Genomic DNA, 21,652 nt, shown 5'->3' with positions numbered 1-21,652 from the left:
GTGTATTCTTCATTTCCATTATCATATTCCTCATTTCTGTCTGGTTTCTATGTCTGTTTTTATGCTCTCATTGTACTCATCCATTCTCACCATAAGTTCATTGAGCATCCTCATAACCGTTATTCTGAACTCTGACTCTGGTAGGTTGCTTACCTCCATTTCATTTAGCTTATTTTTTGGAGTTTTCTCTTGTTGTTTCATTTGTGGCATGTTTCTTTGTTTTCTCATTTTATTAGCCTCTCTATGTTCTTTTCTATATGTCAGGAATATTTGTTTCATTTCTCAGCCTTGGCCAGATGGCCTAATGTGGAAGGTGTCCTGTGTGGTCCAGTGGCACACTTTCCCTGACCCCTTGTGCCAGGAGCTCTGGGGATGACCTTTGTGTGGGTTGTGTGTGATCTTTTGTTGTCACCAAGCCTCTTTTGTTAGTAGATCAGTGGGTGGGATTAACGTTCAGGCTTACTAATTGTGGGAATTGGCTGCACCCTCAGGATAAGAGTTGTTGTGTGGGGGCTGACCCCACTGAGTGGGATTTGCCCTAGCAGGCTTGTGTATTTGTTGCAGCTACCCTTTGTATGTTTCACTACTAGAACCAGTCAGGAGTTACTCCATTGTGATCTGGTGCCAGCCTCCAGATGCGTTCGTTTTGTGGCCCCTTGGGAGGTGCTCCCCCATAGGCCAAGGTTAGCCACTGCTTTTGATTGCTCAGGGCTACCCGGTGAGAACTAAAAAGTGATCGCCGAACATTGTTGCCTATGCTGGATCTATAGGTAAGTGGAAGAGACAATGCTATAGGCAGCTCTCGGTTATTCCCTGTCTCTGACCTATGGCAGTTTAGCAGAGTGACCAGTGCTCCTCAAGGCCTGATACTGCCTATCAGCTGCCTGTAAGTCTCTGAAACTGGATGAGCCTCTGAGTGATATGCGTGTTGGGTGGCGCAGGGACCCTGGAAGTCTCCTGGATCTATTGAGTAAATTTCCCCCTGCCACTACAGTATCAGTTTACATGCCCAAGCTATCTCTGTGGCTTGCTGTACAAGTTTCCACTTGTAGCAAGTTCAACTGCTGCCCACCCTGAACCTAAATGCACTACCCCAGAGCAGGGGCAGCTGCCTATCAATGTGCAGTGGGCACTTTGTGTACTGGATGGGGCAGGAGCTCAGGGAGTCAAGGGCTGTCAGGCTGATACAGACCCCTGCAATCCCCATAAGAGATATTGTTGCTCGTACAGGCAGCAGTGGTCTGTCCATAACTGTGTTAAGAGACAACTTTTACCTGACTTCTAGGATGTGTGTTATTAGCTAATCACCTTAGCCATAAAATTCCACTGGTTGGTAATTTTAGGAATTAGTCTCTGATGATTTTCCAGAGTGTGAGTTATGAAATCTTATTCTAATAAAAATTGACCCTATGAATGGGTTATTTAATAATGACCATTTGAATGTTGTAGGATGTCTCAAGATTACAGTGATATTGATCATCTTCTGACAATGTTTTAAATTAACCATATTTTAAATTCTTACTTAGTCAAGGAGAGTAAGACTGTGGCATCATTACACAGAGGGATGCTTACTGTTTCCAAATTCACATGAGTTGTAAATTCTTTACATATTATTCATCACATATAACCCTGTTCGTCACAATTCAAGTTTAGGATTGCTCCATTATATGACAATTTCTGCCAGTATTTTTCCAAATTCTAACAGTATTTTTGGTACAAGCTCTGAAGAGGCGCTCCTATTCCAGACACTTTGTTGCAGTATATTGACTAAGTTAGAATAAAAGATTCCTTCAGTTTCAGAGAATGAGATATCCAATCAGCTAACCAAGGTCAATTCCTCTCCCTGTGTCTTTGACCCCATTCATGCCTTCCTACCTTCTCTAGAACTTCACTCTCTCAGTTGTCCCATGTCTTTTTTGTACTTTTCAATCTTTCTCTCTCATATTGATTCTTTCCCCTCAGCCTGTAAACCTACTCAATGCCTCTCCCATCCTAATGAATCTTCACTTGACCTCAGCTCCTCAGCTAATCTGATCTCTTTTCTCATGCCATTGAAGCTTTTAAAGAGTAGCCTTTACTCATCATCACCACCTGTACATCTCCCACCCACTCCTCCATCCTTGCAGCCTGATTCCACATCCTCACCTCTCTACTGACATTCTTGAGATAAGATCCTCTATTTCAAATTGCCAAATCTAACAGACATTTTTGCGGTTCTTATCTCACTGAACCTCTCTGCTATATTTGACAGCGTTGACTACTCCCTGATTCTTGCAGCTCTTTGCTTTTTTGGACTAATTCTCCTTATATCTCAGACTATTCCTTCTCTTTCTCTTTCATTTTATCCACCTTTCCCTTAAATGTTAATAATCCCCTGGGTTCATTCCTTGGCCTATGTTCCTCCCGTTTGGCATGCTCTCCCTGGGTAATCTTATCCATTCTCTCAGTACACTTGAATCTGCATCTTTAGCCTAGAACACTCCTTAAATATTCAACACCTTGCCAGGCATCTCTATCTGGATTTCCTGCAGGTAACTCAGTATGTTCAAAACCAAACTCATTTTCTCTCCTCAAACCTGCTTATTTTCTTTCATCTGCTATTTTAGTTGATGACACTACTCAAATTCTAGATATCGTCAACTCTTCAATTTTCTGCCGTCCTTGAGGATTAGCAATATTAGGGAACTCTCAGTAGAATATTGCACATTTCTACAGGTAAGAAAAAATGGTGGCTCAGAAATGTTAATTTACTTGCCCAAGTTCCCTCGACTTGTGTGGAGTAGAGCCAGGTTTTAGTTCCAGGGATGTGTGGCTTTAACACCCATGGTCTTTCTCTCATGCCATGCTATCTCTATGGAGTATATTGCAGAATGATCTTTTGTTTTCTATTACCATTTTTAGATAATTTTATATCATTTTGTACTGCCTCAAAATGAGTTAGTGGTTTTTTTTAGTTCATTTTATTTCACTTTATATCTCCAGATTGATTTCTAAGACATGGAAAAGATTAGAATACTTTTTGGACAAAATTAACATATATGGGCAGATGAGTTAAAGGGTGTTTAAATTATACACACCTAGTAGATAGTTGGATATAGTTATAGGTTAGTTGATTTTACCTGTATCATTTCCTCATGTGTAAGAGATTCAATCATACATTCAACAAACTTGTATGAACTGTCTACTTTGGGCTAGATGAGCATCATATGATGTACTCTGCTTGCTACGCTGAGAAAGTCACAGTAGTTAGAATGTCAGGGTCCATTGAGAGATAACAGACATGTAAACAAGAAAATGACCATACTATTAACTGTTCTAAAGAAGTATGTACAAAGTATTGTAGGGACACACAGTAAGGAAGGGTAATTCTGTCTGAGAGAATTGAATAGGGCCATCTTCAGAGTGGAGATGATATTTGGGCTGGCCCTTAAAGTATTACAGTCTGGTAAAAAAAAAATTTATTTGTTGGAGAAGAGACCAAAGGGTAATTCAGGTATAAAGAACAACAGTACATGCAAAGGCAGAAAGCATGAAAAAGATTGAATTGTTTGAACACTGAGTTTAGTTCTGACTAAAGCATAGGGTATGGTTTGGTAAGACAGATAAAGCTAGCGAGGCAGGTTGGGTCCCAATAGTGTACGTGCTAAGCAGATTTTATTTTCTTCCACTTCAGAGTTCTCAGGTCTGACGTAACTTCTGGGGCCCATTTTGAGTCAGTGCAGCTATACAGAGTCCAGTGACTCTGGACTCTTGGTCTGGCTTGTGCACAGATGTCTTACTGGCTTATACCAAGTTTGTGGATACTACCTGAGGTGAATGTTAACCCTTGCAGTCTTCTAATGGCCACCCCATGTTTGGAGCCAAAGAGCAGAATGAGTAGCAGTAGTCTGTGATAGCAGTGGCATCATCATAATCACAACATTTATTGAGTGCTTATTCTGTGCCAGGCACTGTATTAAGGACTTTTCGTGAATTTTCATTTAATTCTCGTAACAGCCTGGTAAAATAGGTACTATTAATCATTTTCCCTATTTTATCAGCAAGAAATCTGAGCCATAGCAACCTAAGTAAGTTGCCTAAGATCATGATAGTTAATAAACAACAGAGCTGGCTCTTCAACCCAGGTCTTGTGGCCTCAAAGCCTCTAAACCACTCTGCTTGGCTGCTTTCTAAGAGAGAGGAGAGTGAGAATAGAGTCTAGAATATGAATACAGTGAATCGAGGGGTTAATATGCTTTACATAATAAACCCGCATTTTGCTCTACCTTAGAGCAGCTGCAGTCTGTGCACCTAAGAGGGTGAAGGGGAAGGAGTTCAAGGCAAACTCATACTGAAGGACAGTGAGGAAGAGTGGCCACGTAGGAGGTTCAGAGCTGCCCTGCCTTGGGGAGCATCATCGTGCTGGCTCAGGACTGAAGCAGGTGTACAGCACTGCTGTTCTGACAGGTATGGCTTCCTGTGAGCAGGACGTGGGCAGGAAGGGTATCAGCTGCTCCAAAGGTGGGTTGGAGGGCATGGGGTTACAAGGTCAAACCAAATGAGAAAGTGCAGAAATACCTAGAAAATTGTAAAGCCACAAACAGATGTGATTCTAGAATTATCTTCATTAAGCTTAACTCGGGAAAAAAGACTATAAAGAGCTGTGTGATCTCTGAGGCATATGCATGAGCTTTTCTTTTTGCCAAATTTAAAGGGATTAAATAAAAGAGATTCCTTCCTTGATCTGTGGATTGGACCAGATGACCTGGTGTGGGTACAAAAGTTCAGAGCTGGAAGCCAGGACACCTGGACCCTACCTAGTAACTCCTACTCTCCAGCTCTGTGGCCATAGCTCGGGCAGAGCACTCTGTGCTCGGCTTCTTGACTATAAAGTGAGGAGTTAGGTTCAATACACATTTCTGAAGCATTTTAAAATCGCACTGTGGTGTGATAATTAAGAGTATAGCCCTTGGAGTTAGACTGCCTCAGTTCAATTCTAAGTTTCACCACTTAATAACTTTGTAGTCTTAGGTAAGTTACTTAATCTTTCTTCCTCAATTTCATCATTTGTAAAATAGTACCTACTTCATGGAGTGGTTGCTGTGAGACAGTCGTATAAAGCATCTGAGTAGGGTGTCTGCCACAGAGTAAATGCTTAATACATGTTGAATGTTATTATTTCTTCAAATAGACTTGTAGGTACAATTTTCAGTGACGAAAGGAATAAAACAATAAATAGAGGATGTAGAGCTCTCTCTTGCTCAATCCTCAGTGTAATGGAATAGAGACTTGGAAGGTGAAGACTCTGAATTTGCATATAGTTCAAATAGAAGTCCAAGCCTAAAGGGAAAAAATTGGCTTATGTGCCCATGTCCTGTTTTAGTTCAGTATATCTAAGGCCATCTGGGTACCAGGACAGAGGTACTCTGGAAATTTAGGCCAGTTGTGCTTTTGCTAGAGCCTTTCCTGGGACATGCTAGGACTATAATTGTGATTTTACTAGTCTAAAGTAGAATCTATATAGAGTCAGCATTATATTTTCCTTTATTAAAACAGGGAAAATGTGAAAGGACATTTGTGGCCTGCTGTATTGGCTGAATAGATAGGTACTCAGAAGCAAATGCCAAATTGCTGTTTATTAGTGGACAGCTGGCTACTGCTGTCATCACTGCTATAGCTGTTCTTCAGATCAGCTGTATTTATGTTATTATTGGATAGAAGAGGGCTTCTCTGTGCATGCACACTTTAAAATCAATAGGCAGAAAGGATTTGCCCCTGGTAGAAGGTGCCAGAATTAAACATTTATAATTTAACAATTAAGAATTTATAGTTAGGCAGGAAAGAGCTAACAACAATTGTAAGTCAAACTGTCCAGTTGCCTGGTTCAGAAGAGGTACATAGGTCTGGGAGCATAAGGTAATATGTTAGGTTTAGGCATGCAAGAGTTTAAGGCTAGAGGAGTCAGCTATAAATGAGAGTATTAGGCTGTTTCAGAGCTCAAAACAGTTGAGATCTAGGTTCCAAACTCTGTGAGACAGTCATAAATCAGTGTCAATACAGTGATAGCCGGATAGACTCAAAGAATATCTGTTCCCAGCTGCCCTCTGGGAGATTAGCTAAATCTCTGAGCCCATGGGTCTTCATTATAGCCAGAAGGTCGTTAGGTACCTGCAGGTTATCTTTGCCCTAATTGAGATGATGACCTAACAGGAGAGGGAGAACTTGTTTGAGTGGAGAGCCACTCTCTTGGGCCATGTGTCCCACAGCAAACCAGGGAGGGACTGGATAAAAAAAGTTTCTCTAAGAAGCTGTCAGTTCTGTGACATTATCCACCCCTGCATTGAGTACTCTTTTTCATAATGTCTTTTTATCTTTAAATACCCTTTATTATTGTAATTTACACTTTTTTGTGTGGTTAAAAAAAATTAATCCATTCCTGGGGTAAGTATGGGGAGATGTTAATAAGTCGGCTGCAGTGCAGTCCTGTGGTAACTCTGTATGTTCACTGTATTGCATTTGCAGTATGCTAACGTTTGTTGGATATATATGTGAATGTGCTTGTACCTGGCCTTGCACAATGCCCTTCCCCTTATTGTGGACCTTAAAAAGAATATATCTCACCCTGAGTTAGCAATGGCAATGCTCCTCCATCATGTACTCCAAGGCCCACATTGCTCATTAGAAATGAAAAGCCTGAGCTTTTCCGAAGGCTCATTTTATGCCTGCATGACACATTTATTCATACTCCATGCCATAACTCGTTAAGAGCTTTTCTTCCGCTCTTAATGGGCCTTGTGCTCAAACACATTCAGTGGCTGTTGTTATAAACCGATATTTCCTCTTGGGTACTAAACCACAATTCAATTTTAATTTCCCTCTTAATTCATGTACTTCACAAAGATCTAATTTAATACAGATTAGGTAAAACATTATTGGACATCATGGGCACCAAGTGACTGTTGCTTAAGAAGTATGCTTGTAAGAATCCAATGCTGCTGTCCTTCCCAACTGCTCCTGGTCTTTAAAGGATCTGGTGTTGGAGCACAGTGCTGAACAAGAGACAAATCTCTTTTTCTGGATTCTCACAAGCAGTTTATCGATGATTACTGAGATTTAATCAGTATATGTATGGCTTAAAAATTCTTTTATGTATTATTTTTAAACATCAACTCATCACCAATTATCCCTATTCATTCTCTCTCCCATAGCCACTGTCCTGCCAGGAACAGGGGATAGAAGTAGGGGAGATAGAGCAGGAAGAAGTGGGTGGTGCAGTTCTGCCATGGGTCTGCTCCATGCTGCCCCTGCCCACATAAGTGTAGTTGTCAGGATGCTATCTAGCACTGTTCACCCTGCACTTGACAGTTTCAGTTGAAGGAGCAAAATAACCAATTCAGGAGAGTTCTATCAGGATGTAACATGAAAGAATAAATAATAATAGGCTCTCTCCTCAAAAGTATGGTTTTCTGCTTTGTTGCACTTAATCTTGGATGCTTTGGTATATTTTCTAAATCATAGATGTCAGAGCTGCTAGGGACTTGGGTACACCCATCAGCCAGCCCTCTCTCTCATTTTATTGACAAGGAAAATGAGTTCCGGAGAGATATAGTGGCTCACCCAGGCTATTTAGCTAGGTAGAAGCTGGTGAAGAAGGAGAACTCAAGTATTTTTAGCACAAAATGACCTAAGAGATGATCTGTTGGTTCCCAAATCCCGGTGAGCACAGACATCTCTGCAGCTACTTAATCAGAACCTCTGGGGTGGGATTCATGAATTTGCATTTTGTAAAAAGCCATCCAGATCATTCTAATGCAACCATTCTGGCCTAGGTCAGGAAGTGGTGTTAGTGTATACCAGGGATCAGCCAACTCTGGCCCATTGGCCACATCAGCTCTGCCATTTGTTTTTGTATGGCCCATGAGCTAAGAAGGTTTTGCATTTTCAAATGGTTGGAGAATAGTCAGAAGAATAATATTTTATGATGTGTGAAAATTATATGAAACTTAAGTATCCTTGTCCATAAAATAATATTTTATTGTAACACAGCCACTCTTGTTTACATGTTGTCTGTGGTTACTTTTACACGACAGTGGCAGAGTTGAGTTGTTGCAATAGAGACTATTGGGCCTACAGAGCCTATAATATTTACTACTTGGCCCTTTATAAAGGTTTACTGATCTCTAACATATACTATTGTGACTCTCACATAAGCACTGCAGGCACCAGTGTTAAAAGAGATTCCTAAACTTTGAGTACTTGTGTTGGTCCATCTTGCTTTATGCAGAAGAAGTTGTTATGAAAAACTGCATATAAATTAAGTATATATAAATCTAATTATTTTAACAATAAAGTATGTTTTATTGTAATGTGACTTGCTTCTTAAAGTATAGAGGATTCACTTTTATTTCAGGGGGTTTAGTGTGGACTAGATGTTTATTCAAATAGAAAAGAGATCTGTTTTTATACTTGATGAAAGATACTAGATGTAATATTTAGAAAGGAGGGATGGTACACTATTTCGATTCTATGTGCAGTATTTAGTACCCAAATTAATTATGAAATTTCTACTTCACACATAGAATGTCTTTAATAAAGCCTTTATACTTATATAAAACTATACTTTTTGAATTCAGTAATGATAACTAGTATCCCTCAGGGTCACCGGTCTCCTTCTTGCCAAGTCATCACTGTACCAATTCAGAATCCTAGCCACCTCTTAGTTTTTCTTCAACCATGGTCTAACAATTTCAATTTCCTAATGCCTTCCTTTTCTTTTTCCTCTTCTCCTTTTCTCTCACCTCAGGCATACAAGCATTTGTTTATTAACCAATCAGCAGACATTTTTTGAGTACCTGTTCTATGCCAGGAACTGCGAAGGCACTGATTCTGTGATAGGAAATACCCTCAATAGTACCTCTAGCCCTATCTTTCCATCATGACCAAACAAAAAGACAAGAGAAATGGAAGGTGCAGAGCAGGTTACTTTTAAAAATCCTGTTGCCCATCTCGTTCTAAGGCAGGTCGGTGATTTTGCAAAGACCTTGTGGTTTTTGGATCCTGGGACACCAGCCAGTGCTTCTTTCATTGTTCCTTAGGCTTTTATGTAGTGGACCCCAGGGGCTCAAATTTCTCATTCACCAGAGAATCCATCCCCCACACCAGTTTCATTCTCTGCCATATTGCCCCTAAATTACCTCTCAATCTGGCACAGTAGAAACTGTAAAGAGGCTCTAAACTTGGCATAATATACTGCTCTTTGCTGCGTGACCTTCGATAGGTGGTGTACCTCTCCTGAGCTTTTGTAAAATACATAGAGGATAATAATCCCTCCTTCACCCATACTTCACAGGAATATTATGAGGTTGAATGAGGAGGTTATTTAAAAGGCTTGACATTTTCATAAAGGGAGTTGCTATAGAAACACAGAGGAGTACAAGTACTTAAGAGAGGTGGTTTTGGGAAAGTCCTGGCTCTTTGTTTCTTTGGGAAGCCAAATTATGGAAGAGTCATAGTTCGGCTCTTGACCTGTTTCAGCCTAACTCAAGGTCTACTCTTTCCTCTTGCTTTTAGGATTAGGCTTTCCCTGCAGCAGACCCCACCAGAGCGAAAACACTAGGGATGGTGCATTGAGTGTTTCCAGAATGTATATAGCTTAATACCAGCACTGCTTTTTTGCTGGGGAGAGAATGGTGTGACTCTGCCAGATTAAGAAAGGAAGGAATAGAAGATGAAAGGAATTAAAAAAGAAAAACCTGCCAACAACTGTTTATTGGGAGCTAATGGGTTGAGTGTTGTATTGGAAAATGGTTAAAAACCTAGTCAGGGGTAGAGGGCGGGGATGAAGGGGAAGGTAAAAAAAGTAAAAGATTGGGGAGTAATGAAAGACACATACTCTGAGTATAATAGGAGTTCAGAAAAGGAAGAGCTCAGAGTACTTGAAAAGGAAGAGCTCAGAGTACATGAAAAATTTGAGACCTCAGTCCAAATTCAAAATAATTACCTCTGTGAGAAGGAAAGGATGTATTTGGAGAGGAGTGCAGAAATGAGCACAGTTAGTAAGGCATTATTTCTTAGGCTAAACTAATGGATACATAGATGTTTATGGTATCATTTTTAGACCTCTTTATATATCATATTTCTTAAATGGTTCATGTTTTTGTGGGTTTTGTTTTTTAATTCATGCTAGAAAATTCACCATTTTAAATTATATGATTCATTGCTTTTTTAGCGTATTTACAAGGTTGTGCAACTATAAGCACTAATTTCAGAATGTTTTTATTACCTTAAAAAGACTCATTAGCAGTGACACCACCTTCCCCCAATTCCCTTCCCCATCCAGGCCCTGGGCAACCATAACCAAATTTCTGTCATAGATTTGCCTACTCTGGACATTTTGTATAAATGGAATCATGCAACATGATGCCATTTCTATGAAATGGAAACCTTTTGTGTCTGAATTCTTTTCAAGATTCATCCATATTGTAGCATGTATAAATACTTCATTTTTTCTCCCCTCCCTCACCCTTAGCCCAGATGTCTGTTTTTCAAAAAGCTCTTCAAATCATTCTGAAGTTCAGAATGGGTTAGGAACCACTTTTAGCTATTACTAGTCTTAATTTTATTATTTGGGTTGGAATAAAGCTGATTTTTAAAAATTGATCATTAACATTTCCTGGGTACTTTTCAGATAATAATGTTTGTATTTTTGATTGTGATAAAATATATATAACATAAAATTTACCATTTTAACCATTCTTAAGTGCACAATTCAGTGGTATTAAATATATTCACCATATTGTACAACTATCACCACTGTCCATTTCCAGAACTTTTTCATCATCCCAAAGAGAAACTCTGTACCCATTAAACAATAACTCTCCATTGCCCCTGCCCCGACTTGCCCCTGGCAAGTTCTCTTCTATTTTCTGTCTCTATGAATTTGCCTATTCTGTGTACCGCATATAAGTGGAGTCATATAATATTTGTCCTTTGTGTCTGGCTTATTTCACTTAGCATAATGTCTTCAAGCCTCATTCATATTGTAGCATATATCATTCCTTTTTAAGACTGAGTAATATTCCATTATATGGCTATACCAAATTTGATTTATCCATTCGTCAGTTGATAGACATTTAGGTTATTTATACTTTTAGGATATTTCAAACAAGGCTTTTATGAATATTTATGTATAAGTTTTGGTATGAACACCTGTTTTCAATTCTCCTGGGTATACATCTAGGAGTAGAATTGCTGGGTCACATGGTAACTCTATGTTTAACTTTTGAGGAACTGTCAAACTTTTCCAAACTGGCCTCACCATTTACATCCCTGCGCATAGTGTATGAAGATTCCAAGTTCTTCATATCCTTGATAACACTTGTTATTTTCCATTTAAAAAAAAATATATAACCATCCTAATGAGTGGGAAGTAGTATCTCATTGTGGTTTTATTTCCCTAATGACTAATGATATTGAACATCTTTTCATGTGTTTATCGACTGTTTTGAAGAGATGTCTGTTCAAATCCTTTGCCCATTTTTAAATTGGATTATTTGTCTTTACTTTGGAATTTTAAGAATTTTGTAGGTTGTCTTTTCACTTTCTTGATAGTGTCATTTGTTACACAAGTTTTGAATTTTGATGAACTTTAGTTTATCGACTTTTTCTTTGGTTGCTTGTGCTGTAAGTGTCATATCTCTGACACTTGTCTAATCCCAAGATGTGAGCATTCATATCTCTTTTTTTCTGTTAAGAGTTTTATAGTTTTAGCTCTTACATTTAGGTCTTTGATCCATTTTAGTTAATTTTTACATAGAATGTGAGGTAGAGGTCCAAATTCTTTCTTCTGCAGGTGGCTACCCAGTTTTTTTTGTTGAAGAGACTATTCTTTCTCCTTTGAGTTGTCTTGGCATCCTTATCAAAAATCAATTGACTGTAGATATATAGGTTTATTTCTGGACTCTAAAGTCTATTCTCTTAATCTATATGGCTATCGTTATATTAGTACTAGTCTTGAATACTATAGCTTCATAATAAGCTTTGAAATGGGGATATGTGAGTCCTCAACCTTGTCTTTATTTTTCAAGATTGTTTTGGCTATTCTGGTTCCCTTGCATTTCTATATGAATTTTAGGATCAGCTTGTTAATTTCTGCCAAAAATGGCAGTTGAAATTTTGATAGTGATTGCACAAAATTTGTATATCAATTTAGGAGTATTGTCATCTCAATAATAAGTCTTTCAATTCATGAACAAAAGATGTCTTTCCATTTATTTGGGTCTTAATTTCTTTTCTTGATGTTTTATTGTTTTCTATTTCAAGTCTTATAATTCTTTTGTTAAATTTATTCCTAGATATTTATTCTTTTGGACACTATTGTAAATGGAGTTTTCTTAATTTCATTTTTGGATTGTTTATTGCTAGTATATAGAAATACAATTGGTTTTTGTATATTGATCTTGTATCTTGATACCTTGTTAAACTTGTTTATGAGCTTTAATAGTTTTGTGTGTATGTATTTTGTAGGGTTTTCTGTATGTAAGATCATTTCATCTGCAAATAGAAATCATTTTACTTGTTTAATTGCCTTTTCTAGAACATCCAGTACAGTGTTAAATAGAAGTGGGGAAAATGGATATCCTTGTTTTGTTCCTGATCTTAGGGGGAAAGCTTTCACTGTTATGTATGATGTTAGCTGTGGATTTTTCATAGATGCCCCTTATTAGGTTAAGGATATTCTCTTCTATTTCTACTTTATCTAGTGTTTTTATTATGAAATAGTGTTAGATTTTATCAAATACTTTTTTTCTATTAAGGTGATCATGTGGTTATTGTCTTTTATCTTATTAATATTGTTATATTATGTTGATTGATCTTCATATGTTAAACCAACTTTGTATTTCTAGGGTAAATTCCACTTGGTCGTGGTATATAATCTTTTTTATGTGTTGCAGGATTTAGTTTGCTGGTATTTTGTTGAGGCTTTTCGTGTCTGTATTTGTAAGGGATATTAGTCTATAGTTTTTGTTTCTTGTGATGTCTGTAGGTTTTGTTTCAAGGCATATTCGCCTTACAGAATGAGTTGGGAAATGTACCCTTCTATTTTTTGGAAGTTTATGAAGAATTGGCATTAATTCTTCTTTTAAACATTTGGTAGAATTCATCAGTGAAGCCATCTGATCCTGGGCTTTTCTTTGTGGAGGTTCATTTTTAATGCGGAACGCAGAACAGTATTTATAGTACAATTCCATATGAAAGAGAGAGGAGTCTTTTTAAGGCTATATCTGTATGCTTGTATTTGCACAGGAAAGTTCTGAAAAGATATACAAGTAGCAAAGGTTATCTTTAGGTAATGAGATAGAACTTTTAATCTTCTGTTCCTTTCTTAAAAGCTTATGAGTATGTATTGCTTTAAATTTTAAAAACCTATTGAAAATAGCTAGCATTTGACCATTTGCTCTTTCACTCACACTGTGAGATGCTAGGGCTATGTACTTGCCACTGGCCTGTCTCCTTAGGAACTCATGGTCTAGTAGGCTCCTGCATCTCTCTTCAGCTTCACAGTCTGTTGCTCCCCTTTCTCTATGTTATCCATCAACACTGAATTATTTGTCAATTCCCTGAAAACAACCTATAGTTATTTGCTACTGTGCCTTTGTACATTCTGTGCTATTCCCTTTTCTTGCCATTCCTTCCCCCTTTATCTGCCCAATTAATATCTCTTAATCTCTACTTATCCTTTTAACACCCTTCCAAATATTAGTTACCTTCCTTTGTGAACATCTCTTAGCTCACTCTTCTCCCTTTCATTTCCCATTCAAGGCGGGGTGGCGGGGGGGACTTCCTCCTGCTGCTTCTCATATATTATACATATTTTCGTTATTGGAGTTTGTACTTACCCTGCATCACGATTACTAGTTCACACATACATCTTTTCTAAAAGTACAATTTTATCCAGTTTCGTGTTCCTGGAGCTGGATAATGCTTGGCACAAAATAGGTGCTCAGTAATATTTTAATTGAATTGAGACAAGAATAGGCATTCTGGGTAGGATGAGCAATGTGAGCAAAGGCCAAAGTTAAGAATTACTGTAACATTACTAGTTTGGCAAGACAGGAAGATTCACACTGGGAAACATGGCTGAATAATTTTAGCAAGGCTGATAATGAAGGTTCTTAAAAGCCAGATAGAGCAGCCCTGGTAGGTAAATATTGGGATAAAGAACGCTTTTCACTTTTTTCAAGTATTTGCTCAAATTTCTTTCCTTCATAGGCTTTCCCTGACCACCTGCTTTAAAACTGTCACCTCTCTGGGTACTAGACTAATCAGGGAATCACTTCATAAATTATGTAAATGTATAACCACTGTGCTGTACACCTGACACTAATATAAAATAGTATCGAATGTCAACTCTAATTGGAAAATAAAAATTAAAAAAAATAACCGTCACCTCTCCATTCACCCTTATCCCAATACTCTTGATCTCCTTTTCCCTGATCTTTCCCCTTTTTCCATCGCATGTATCACATTCTATATAATTTACATTTTCATTACTTTTTTATTTATTGTCTGTCTTCCTTTTTGGAATATAAACTTTCCAATCAGGTTAGCCTTGTTCACTGATATTTTCCAGGCACCTAGAACATTGCCTGGCACATAGTAGGCACTCAGTAAACATTTGTCGAGTAACTGAATCCTCAATTAATGAACTTGAGCATGTTGTCCAGAGCTGGCATAGATAGCTCAGGTTTAGTTCAAATGACTTACTTCTGAGAGGAATAAGTTTATTCTGTAAAACTGCTAAAATACTGCCAGCTACTTGATATAATCTGGAGCAGGCTAGGGGCCAGGGAGGTTAGGGAAAGAGAGGTATATTGCCATAGGTTTCTCGCCTTGGAAACCAAATTGGGAAGTAAAATCATAAGTACATTTGAGTTTATTTATTTAGAGCTGAGAAAAATGTTGTTTCATGTGGTGATTAATTCCCATGCTTTAATAATTTCTCTTTTTCTTTCTCCACAGACCTTTGTAGTATTAAACAGAGGAAAAACTCTCTTCAGATTTAGTGCCACGCCTGCCTTGTACATTTTAAGTCCTTTTAACCTGATAAGAAGAATAGCTATTAAAATTTTGATACATTCATATCCTTTTCTGCAAATGTGGAATGAGTGTAGCAATTGCATGGTTACTGGTGTATGTTTCTGAATTTTGACAACTGAATTATACATTAAATATTTTACCAACAGTAGTTGACTATCCTACCAGTCAGAAGTTTAAGAGTGACCTCTGCCAAATCTCGAGCTTTGAGCTTCAGCAAATTCTTTTTTCTTAGGGTATCATTGGAGTCTGGAATTTAGAGGGACAAATTAAGTTGGTAATCTTTTACTGAAGTCTTACTTTTTAAAGTACTCAGACTTTAGTGATTTAATCCTGAGGCAAATTATTCAATTTTTTAATGTAATAAAGTCCGATGTTACAATATTTTGAAAGCTGCTTCTTAATTTACAAATAGTTGAATGAATGCTTTAGAGATCTTCCTGGAATATTTTTTTATTTCTTGAGCAGTGAGCTTTGAAAGTATCTGAGATAGTTTCTCAGATTAAATGGTCTCCTTGGTACAGATGTTTAGATTTGGATTGCAGAGTTGTTGTGAATCTTTTCTGGTATTTTTACTTCCCTTAAACAGAAAATGCCAGTTTATTCATATTGCCTGACTTGAACATCTTATTGATATAGGCGAGCATATGACAGATGAAAAATTACGTGATGGGTTTATCAACTTGGCATAGTGACTTTAAACTCTCATGGTTGGTATTTAATTTGGCAATACTTAGTCCCAGGCTTTGAATAGTATTGTATCCTCCACGTAGGACAGAGAAGCCAGCAGTCGCAACTTGGTAAATTGGTTTGCTAAGCTTTCACTACATTTTATTAACTCTAAGAATTTAGCAACCTGGTTCTGAAATCTGTGGTTTACAAGCAACATAGTTCTGAAATCTGAAGATTTATAAGGAAATAAATAATTCACAATGGACTTCTCTCCTTTTTGTGGAATCAGGAGATGGAGTATTTTTTCTCTTCTAATCAGGACATGTTATTATTCCCTGAAGAAAAATCCAGCCGTATGAAGTATTTTTTCTTTGTAAATCCACTAGTAGAATGAAGATGGTGAATGTCATTAGCAAGAGAGAGTGAGTTAGCAACAAATGAGATATGACTTCTGTGCTTGTTAAAGTGACAGTTGAGTGTGAGTAACTCGTACTGACCTAAAGCCGTTTATTTTTTCTCAGTGGACAAGAACAAAAAGAGCTAAGAAAGATCCTGGATCCAGTTCTAAAGTGGCAGCAAAACTGTTTGCTATCCATATACATTCCTGGGTACTTTCAGAATGAACAGATGAATTTGCCCCATTCCCTCACCCTTAGGAATGTGGTGGTGCAGATGTCTCTGAAATCCTTACTTAACGCGCCACAAATGGGTTTCCCATATTGGATAAATTCAGCACACGTCGGCTGTTGCCTTGCCTTCCAAGAACAGTTCAGCCCTTCGGAGGACTACAGGAAACCGTGAACCATAAATTACATGTAGATTTTCAAATAATTAGTTATGCAAGATAATTAACAAAATGAGTACTGAATAATGTGGATTAGATTTCATTTATTTTCTCACCTTACTTTGCAGTCTGGTAGACTGGTAGATTTTTGGTTACTATGCACAAAGGTATTTAGAGGCTTATTCCATACCTGAGGTAAAAAATGGTAAGAGAGGAAAATGTTTTATCTGAAAGGAGTGGAATAATGACAGCCTTTTTGAAAGAGAGTGTCCCTCCTGCTATGTGCATGCACGGTTCAATGGTCAGCTGTGGATACACATGATGGAATTTGTGGTGACCACAGTTTTCATTATCACCTCGCCATTTCCTCCTCTCCTGTACTTTGCCTCTTTTCAGATTATTGATTAATGTCTCATGATACCCAATGCAAAACGTTTTTGTTTTCTGAGAAAAAAAGGTCAGATTTTGTGTATTCTCCCTTGACTCTTCTCTACAGTATTTAGCATGATCATTATGTGCACTATTTTGACCAACTGTGTATTCATGACTTTTAGTAACCCTCCTGACTGGTCGAAGAATGTGGAGTAAGTAGCTCATTTATTTATTTGCCTGTTTGTTTATTTCATTTAGTCACTGAATCTTGCTTTGCCACAATTTATCCATCAAGGAAAAAAAAATAGTTATCACCAATTCTTTCACAGAGAAGGGTGAAGATACTTGTGGAATTTAGGAACTATCCTTAATAGTCAACTCTAAAAAGAAAAAGCATGTTCTGGAAGTTACTGCCCTTCACCTCCATCCTTTCCTGTGCAAGCTGGTGCCTTTGACTTGTCTCCCCTATCCATCACCCTCTTGTACGCTTAGTTCCTGATGGTACTGTATACTTCCCTTCATTTTGGCTTGTCTAAAGTTAAAAATAGCTCAGTACTGCCATGTAGTATGTGAACATTTCAAACCACCTCACCTGGTTTGAAATGTTCACATATCTACATGGCAGTACTGAGCTATTTTTTTTGCAGTGCCCTTCAGGATCTAAAACAACATTCCACAGTTCTTGGTTTGTGCACTTCAGTAAGTTTTCATTCAAAGCGTCTCTTTCTCTTCCTCACTTCCATTTTGCTGCATTGGCTTTGCCCTTTCTATTTTGCCTTTGTTGGTTGAAGCTAGTGTTATCTTAAAAGATTCATTTAAAGTTTCTGTCTGCTCAAAAGTCACCTCAAGCTATCCATTTCTTTGACAGGTACACGTTCACAGGGATTTATACATTTGAATCACTAGTGAAAATCATTGCAAGAGGTTTCTGCATAGATGGCTTTACCTTTTTACGAGATCCATGGAACTGGTTAGATTTCAGTGTCATCATGATGGCGTAAGTCCTCTGCTTGCTTTATTGATGTTCTGGGTGTGATTATGTGCATGCGATTATACTCCCGGGTGTGTTTGTATGAAAGTGTTTGTAAATGTGAGTTTATGGGCACAGTTGTATGAGGAATTAATGGGTAACTATGTAAGACTGTATGGGCTTATGCTTATGATTCTTGCTTGGGAGGGCTTCTTGTTCAGGCAATGACAGTATGTTTATATGGGGAAGGTACACAGAGGCTTGACAGCTGGGAGAGAAAGTAGGAAATGATTTCCCATTGACACTTTCTCATATTTTCTCCCCTTATACCATTGACCAGGGTTTGCATGCTTATCACTAGGGGGTATGTCATATCACATGTAATTTTATGAGGCTGGCAGATGGTGTAGACTTCAGAGCACATTTTAGAGTCAAAACATGAGCCTAGGTATTCAAGCTGGTTACTTCTTAAAGAATTACGGACCAGAACTTCAAACTATTGCTAGAGAATAGTATAACTCCACATTGATATGCTAGCCGCTCTTGGTAATTTTTTATCAAGTTTTAACAATAAAAATGTATCTCTGGGAAACTTAGCTAATGATAGAAGAGTTATTGTACTTCGTGGTTTGGTAGGGGTTAGGGATGTTGTATCGATTGTGTGTGAGTTTGGGTGCACGCCTGCACAAGTGCAAGAGATTGAGTGCATTTGTGTATATATGGATCTGAGCATCAGATAGAAAGATGTATTTCAACTGTAAAATGTGAACAAATTATATGCATTGAATATTTGAAACTGAATCTTTGGCTTTCTGTTATATTAAGTTAATTTCTAGCTTCCAGTGTTATAGATACACATTGGTATTCATTTAAAATTTAAGTGTCCTTGCTCGTCACAGAGCTGGTGATAAAACAGACACTTAGCACAATATTTGCTCTGATCTCATGATTTTCCTGAGCCCTACTTTTGTCACAGGCTGAAACTTCATCCACAGGCATGACTGCAAAGATATGCATACAATTTTTGGATAAGTCATATATACAGACATTTAGGCATTTTCACCATTGTCAACTAGGGAGTTATTCTAATGTAGATTTGTTTTATGGGGCTCCTGCTGCAGAAATTTGTCTCTTTTTCTTAAGAAATTCTTCATAAAACTTGGGGACATGAGCCTTTGATGGCCTTCCTTTTTATTAAAAAAAAAAGCGAATGGCCTGAGAGTAGTCATTCTGACCGGGATCCGCACATCGCAATGCCGATGAAGAGTGCAAGCCCCAGGAATCTCCTGGTTGTATCAGTTCTTTCAAATATACTTTTGAATTCACCTTACCCAAATGAAAAAAAAAAATGTGTTCCTTAAATGTGTATATTTTGAAACTTTTCTTTTTCAAGGAAAAAAAATGAAATAGTAGCTTGTATATAAGACCCTTTCTTCCCCCCCATTCTCAAACCCTCGCCCAGTGGTACCATTACAAGTTAACTTTGGTTTGATTCTGCAGGTATATAACAGAGTTTGTAAACCTAGGCAATGTTTCAGCTCTACGCACTTTCAGGGTACTGAGGGCTTTGAAAACTATTTCGGTAATCCCAGGTAAGATGGCCCGGGGTTGGTGTTAGGTGTTGGGTTAGGGCCCTGACGTGACGTATTGTACTTTTTGTTTTGTTGTGGTTTTGTTTTTTTCTTTTGGTGTTTGTGTTTGTGTTTGTGTTTGTCATTTGTGTCTGTGTGTGACCTCCCTTACTACAGATATGTGACAGAGTTTGTGGACCTGGGCAATGTCTCAGCGCTGAGAACATTCAGGGTTCTCCGAGCTTTGAAAACTATCTCTGTAATTCCAGGTGAGAAAATTTAAACACAAGACTGACTTTGCCTCATCTCCTTTTTCTCTTCCATTCATTTTGTCCACCACATTCTAAATCGGTGTCAGCACAGTTGATATGGCCTTGCATTCCGCATGTTTTTACTGGGAGACATTCTCTGGAATGACCCTTTTGTCCTTAGGCACTTTCTCCGACACTGCTTGCCAGGCATGCAGCCCCCATTCCATCCATGCTTTTGAAAAAGCACGTGCTTAAGAATCACTTATACTATCTGAAAAAATTGTCACAGAGCTAGCTGTCTCTTTGACTGTAAATCATTTGCTTCCTGGCCTCATGGAATTACAGTAATTTTAACATCCACCATCATTCCATTGCTTGTGATTTCTAGGCTTCCTGTCGCATGGTTTGCTGATGGGATGTTATTTGAAGAATTGTATTTTTATTGTTACTGTATTAATGAAATTATTTAATCACAGAAGAGATCTACCCAACTAGCTAGTTCAGTATTATAGACAAATTTAAGAGTCTTAGAGTTACTGAACTGAATTTTAATAATCACTGTCTATCACGTTCTATTGCTGTCTGTTTCACTGGTATAAGAACCAGTAGACATCTACTATACATATATTCAGAGACCATTCTCAAATATAAATCTCAGTGAAAGCTTATGCAGATGCTGTTAAAAAAAAAATCAAAGGTAAGATAAAATTCATATAAAGGTGTGGACAAACAAAAAGTACAGAAATTTGAGAAGAAAAAAAGAATTGGTGGGTAGTTGAAAGGTAGTTGATTGACAGTCTTTTTAAAATGTTTGCCTTTTTCTTTTTGGTCCTGGTTGACCTAGCCCAGTAGTTCTTAACCTTTAGAGGTTTTGGATCCTTTTGAGAATTGGATGAAAGTTTACAGACACCCCCTGAAGCCCATCTGTGACCCCAGGTTAAGATTCCATAATTTAGTTTAAATCTTTGCTACTGGGTAATATTGAACTTTTTAAAGACCAGTCCTGATGTCTAGCAGGAAAAATGTTTTCATTAGTCTTGTAAGGCTAGAATATGCTGACAGCAACACAGCAGCAGTCAAGACTATGTTGTTGCAGATTGGAGTCTGGTTGTATTTAGGAGTTTTCAGGGAAGAGGCCAGAATTCTTACTGCAGTTTTGTAGAAGTAGGGTCATGGAAAGCAGAGACATCCTCTTCCTGGCATCACATGGCCCTTCCCCTTGTGGCTGACTCCTCTTTTCCGCATTTCCACGTTATCTAAACATCAGAGGGAAGCACAAAGGTGAAATCCAAGAGAGGACAGATCTAAACTGTGGCTTACAGAGAACCCCATTTACAAATTTGAGCCATGAATTGAACCCTACTAAAAATGAATTCCTTTGTTTTCAGCATTGGTAGCGTAGTTCTTATCAATCAGAGGCTGGGTGTCAGAGTATATCCTTCTTGGCAAAAAACTACAACCCTGACTTATCAAGGTTTAGTTCCTAGTCATTTTAAATCTGTTTGACAGAAAACCCAGCTCATTCTCCAGGCAGCCTCACACAAGTCATTGATGGTGGCCTAATCCTTAGGCAGGCCTTGTCTTATTTTTTAAGGCATCTGGAGCACCAAATCTTTACTTTTATTTTTCCTTTGGTCTCTTTCCTCCTCTGGCCTCTTTTAAATATGATCCCATGTTTTCTGCTCACTTCCCCCAGCGTATTCCGCAAGGCATCTGTCTCTTTATGTTCTTGTGATCTCAGAACTTCTCTTCCAGAATTAAATTGGAAAGCTGTGTTCTGTTCACTAACTAGGCCAGCAGATGCTATCCCTGGTCTAGCTCTTAGCTTCTGTCTCTGTGCTGTATGGTTAACTTCTGACCACAGCAGTACTGCAAGATAGCTCTTGACTGATGTCACATCGTTCATCCTTAATAGTCCAATTATATATATATACATACATACATATATATATATATA

The 21,652-nt window shown here is 38.0% G+C and overlaps 1 protein-coding gene across 12 annotated transcripts in view; it reads left to right on the top strand.

The window, feature by feature from the left end:
* Positions 1-21,652, top strand: part of SCN8A (sodium voltage-gated channel alpha subunit 8) — a 172,229-nt gene that overhangs the window by 62,344 nt on the left and 88,233 nt on the right. For 8 of the 12 annotated variants that reach the window (XM_039862211.1, XM_039862210.1, XM_039862216.1 and 5 more), the window contains 4 exons: positions 15,001-15,119; positions 17,026-17,115; positions 17,772-17,900; positions 19,622-19,713. In XM_039862211.1, the coding sequence (XP_039718145.1) occupies positions 15,001-15,119; positions 17,026-17,115; positions 17,772-17,900; positions 19,622-19,713 (430 nt within the window). Of the gene's footprint in view, positions 1-15,000; positions 15,120-17,025; positions 17,116-17,771; positions 17,901-19,373; positions 19,466-19,621; positions 19,714-21,652 lie in introns of those variants that run through there. The other 4 variants (XM_039862215.1, XM_039862219.1, XM_039862220.1 and 1 more) reach the window with 2 other exon arrangements.

This window comes from Pteropus medius, unplaced genomic scaffold, assembly GCF_902729225.1.
Source record: "Pteropus medius unplaced genomic scaffold, Ma_sr-lr_union100, whole genome shotgun sequence".
NCBI classification, from domain to species: Eukaryota; Metazoa; Chordata; class Mammalia; order Chiroptera; family Pteropodidae; genus Pteropus; species Pteropus medius.
The sequence above is the reverse complement of the archived record's forward strand: the minus strand, read 5'-3'. Positions and strand labels throughout refer to the sequence as shown.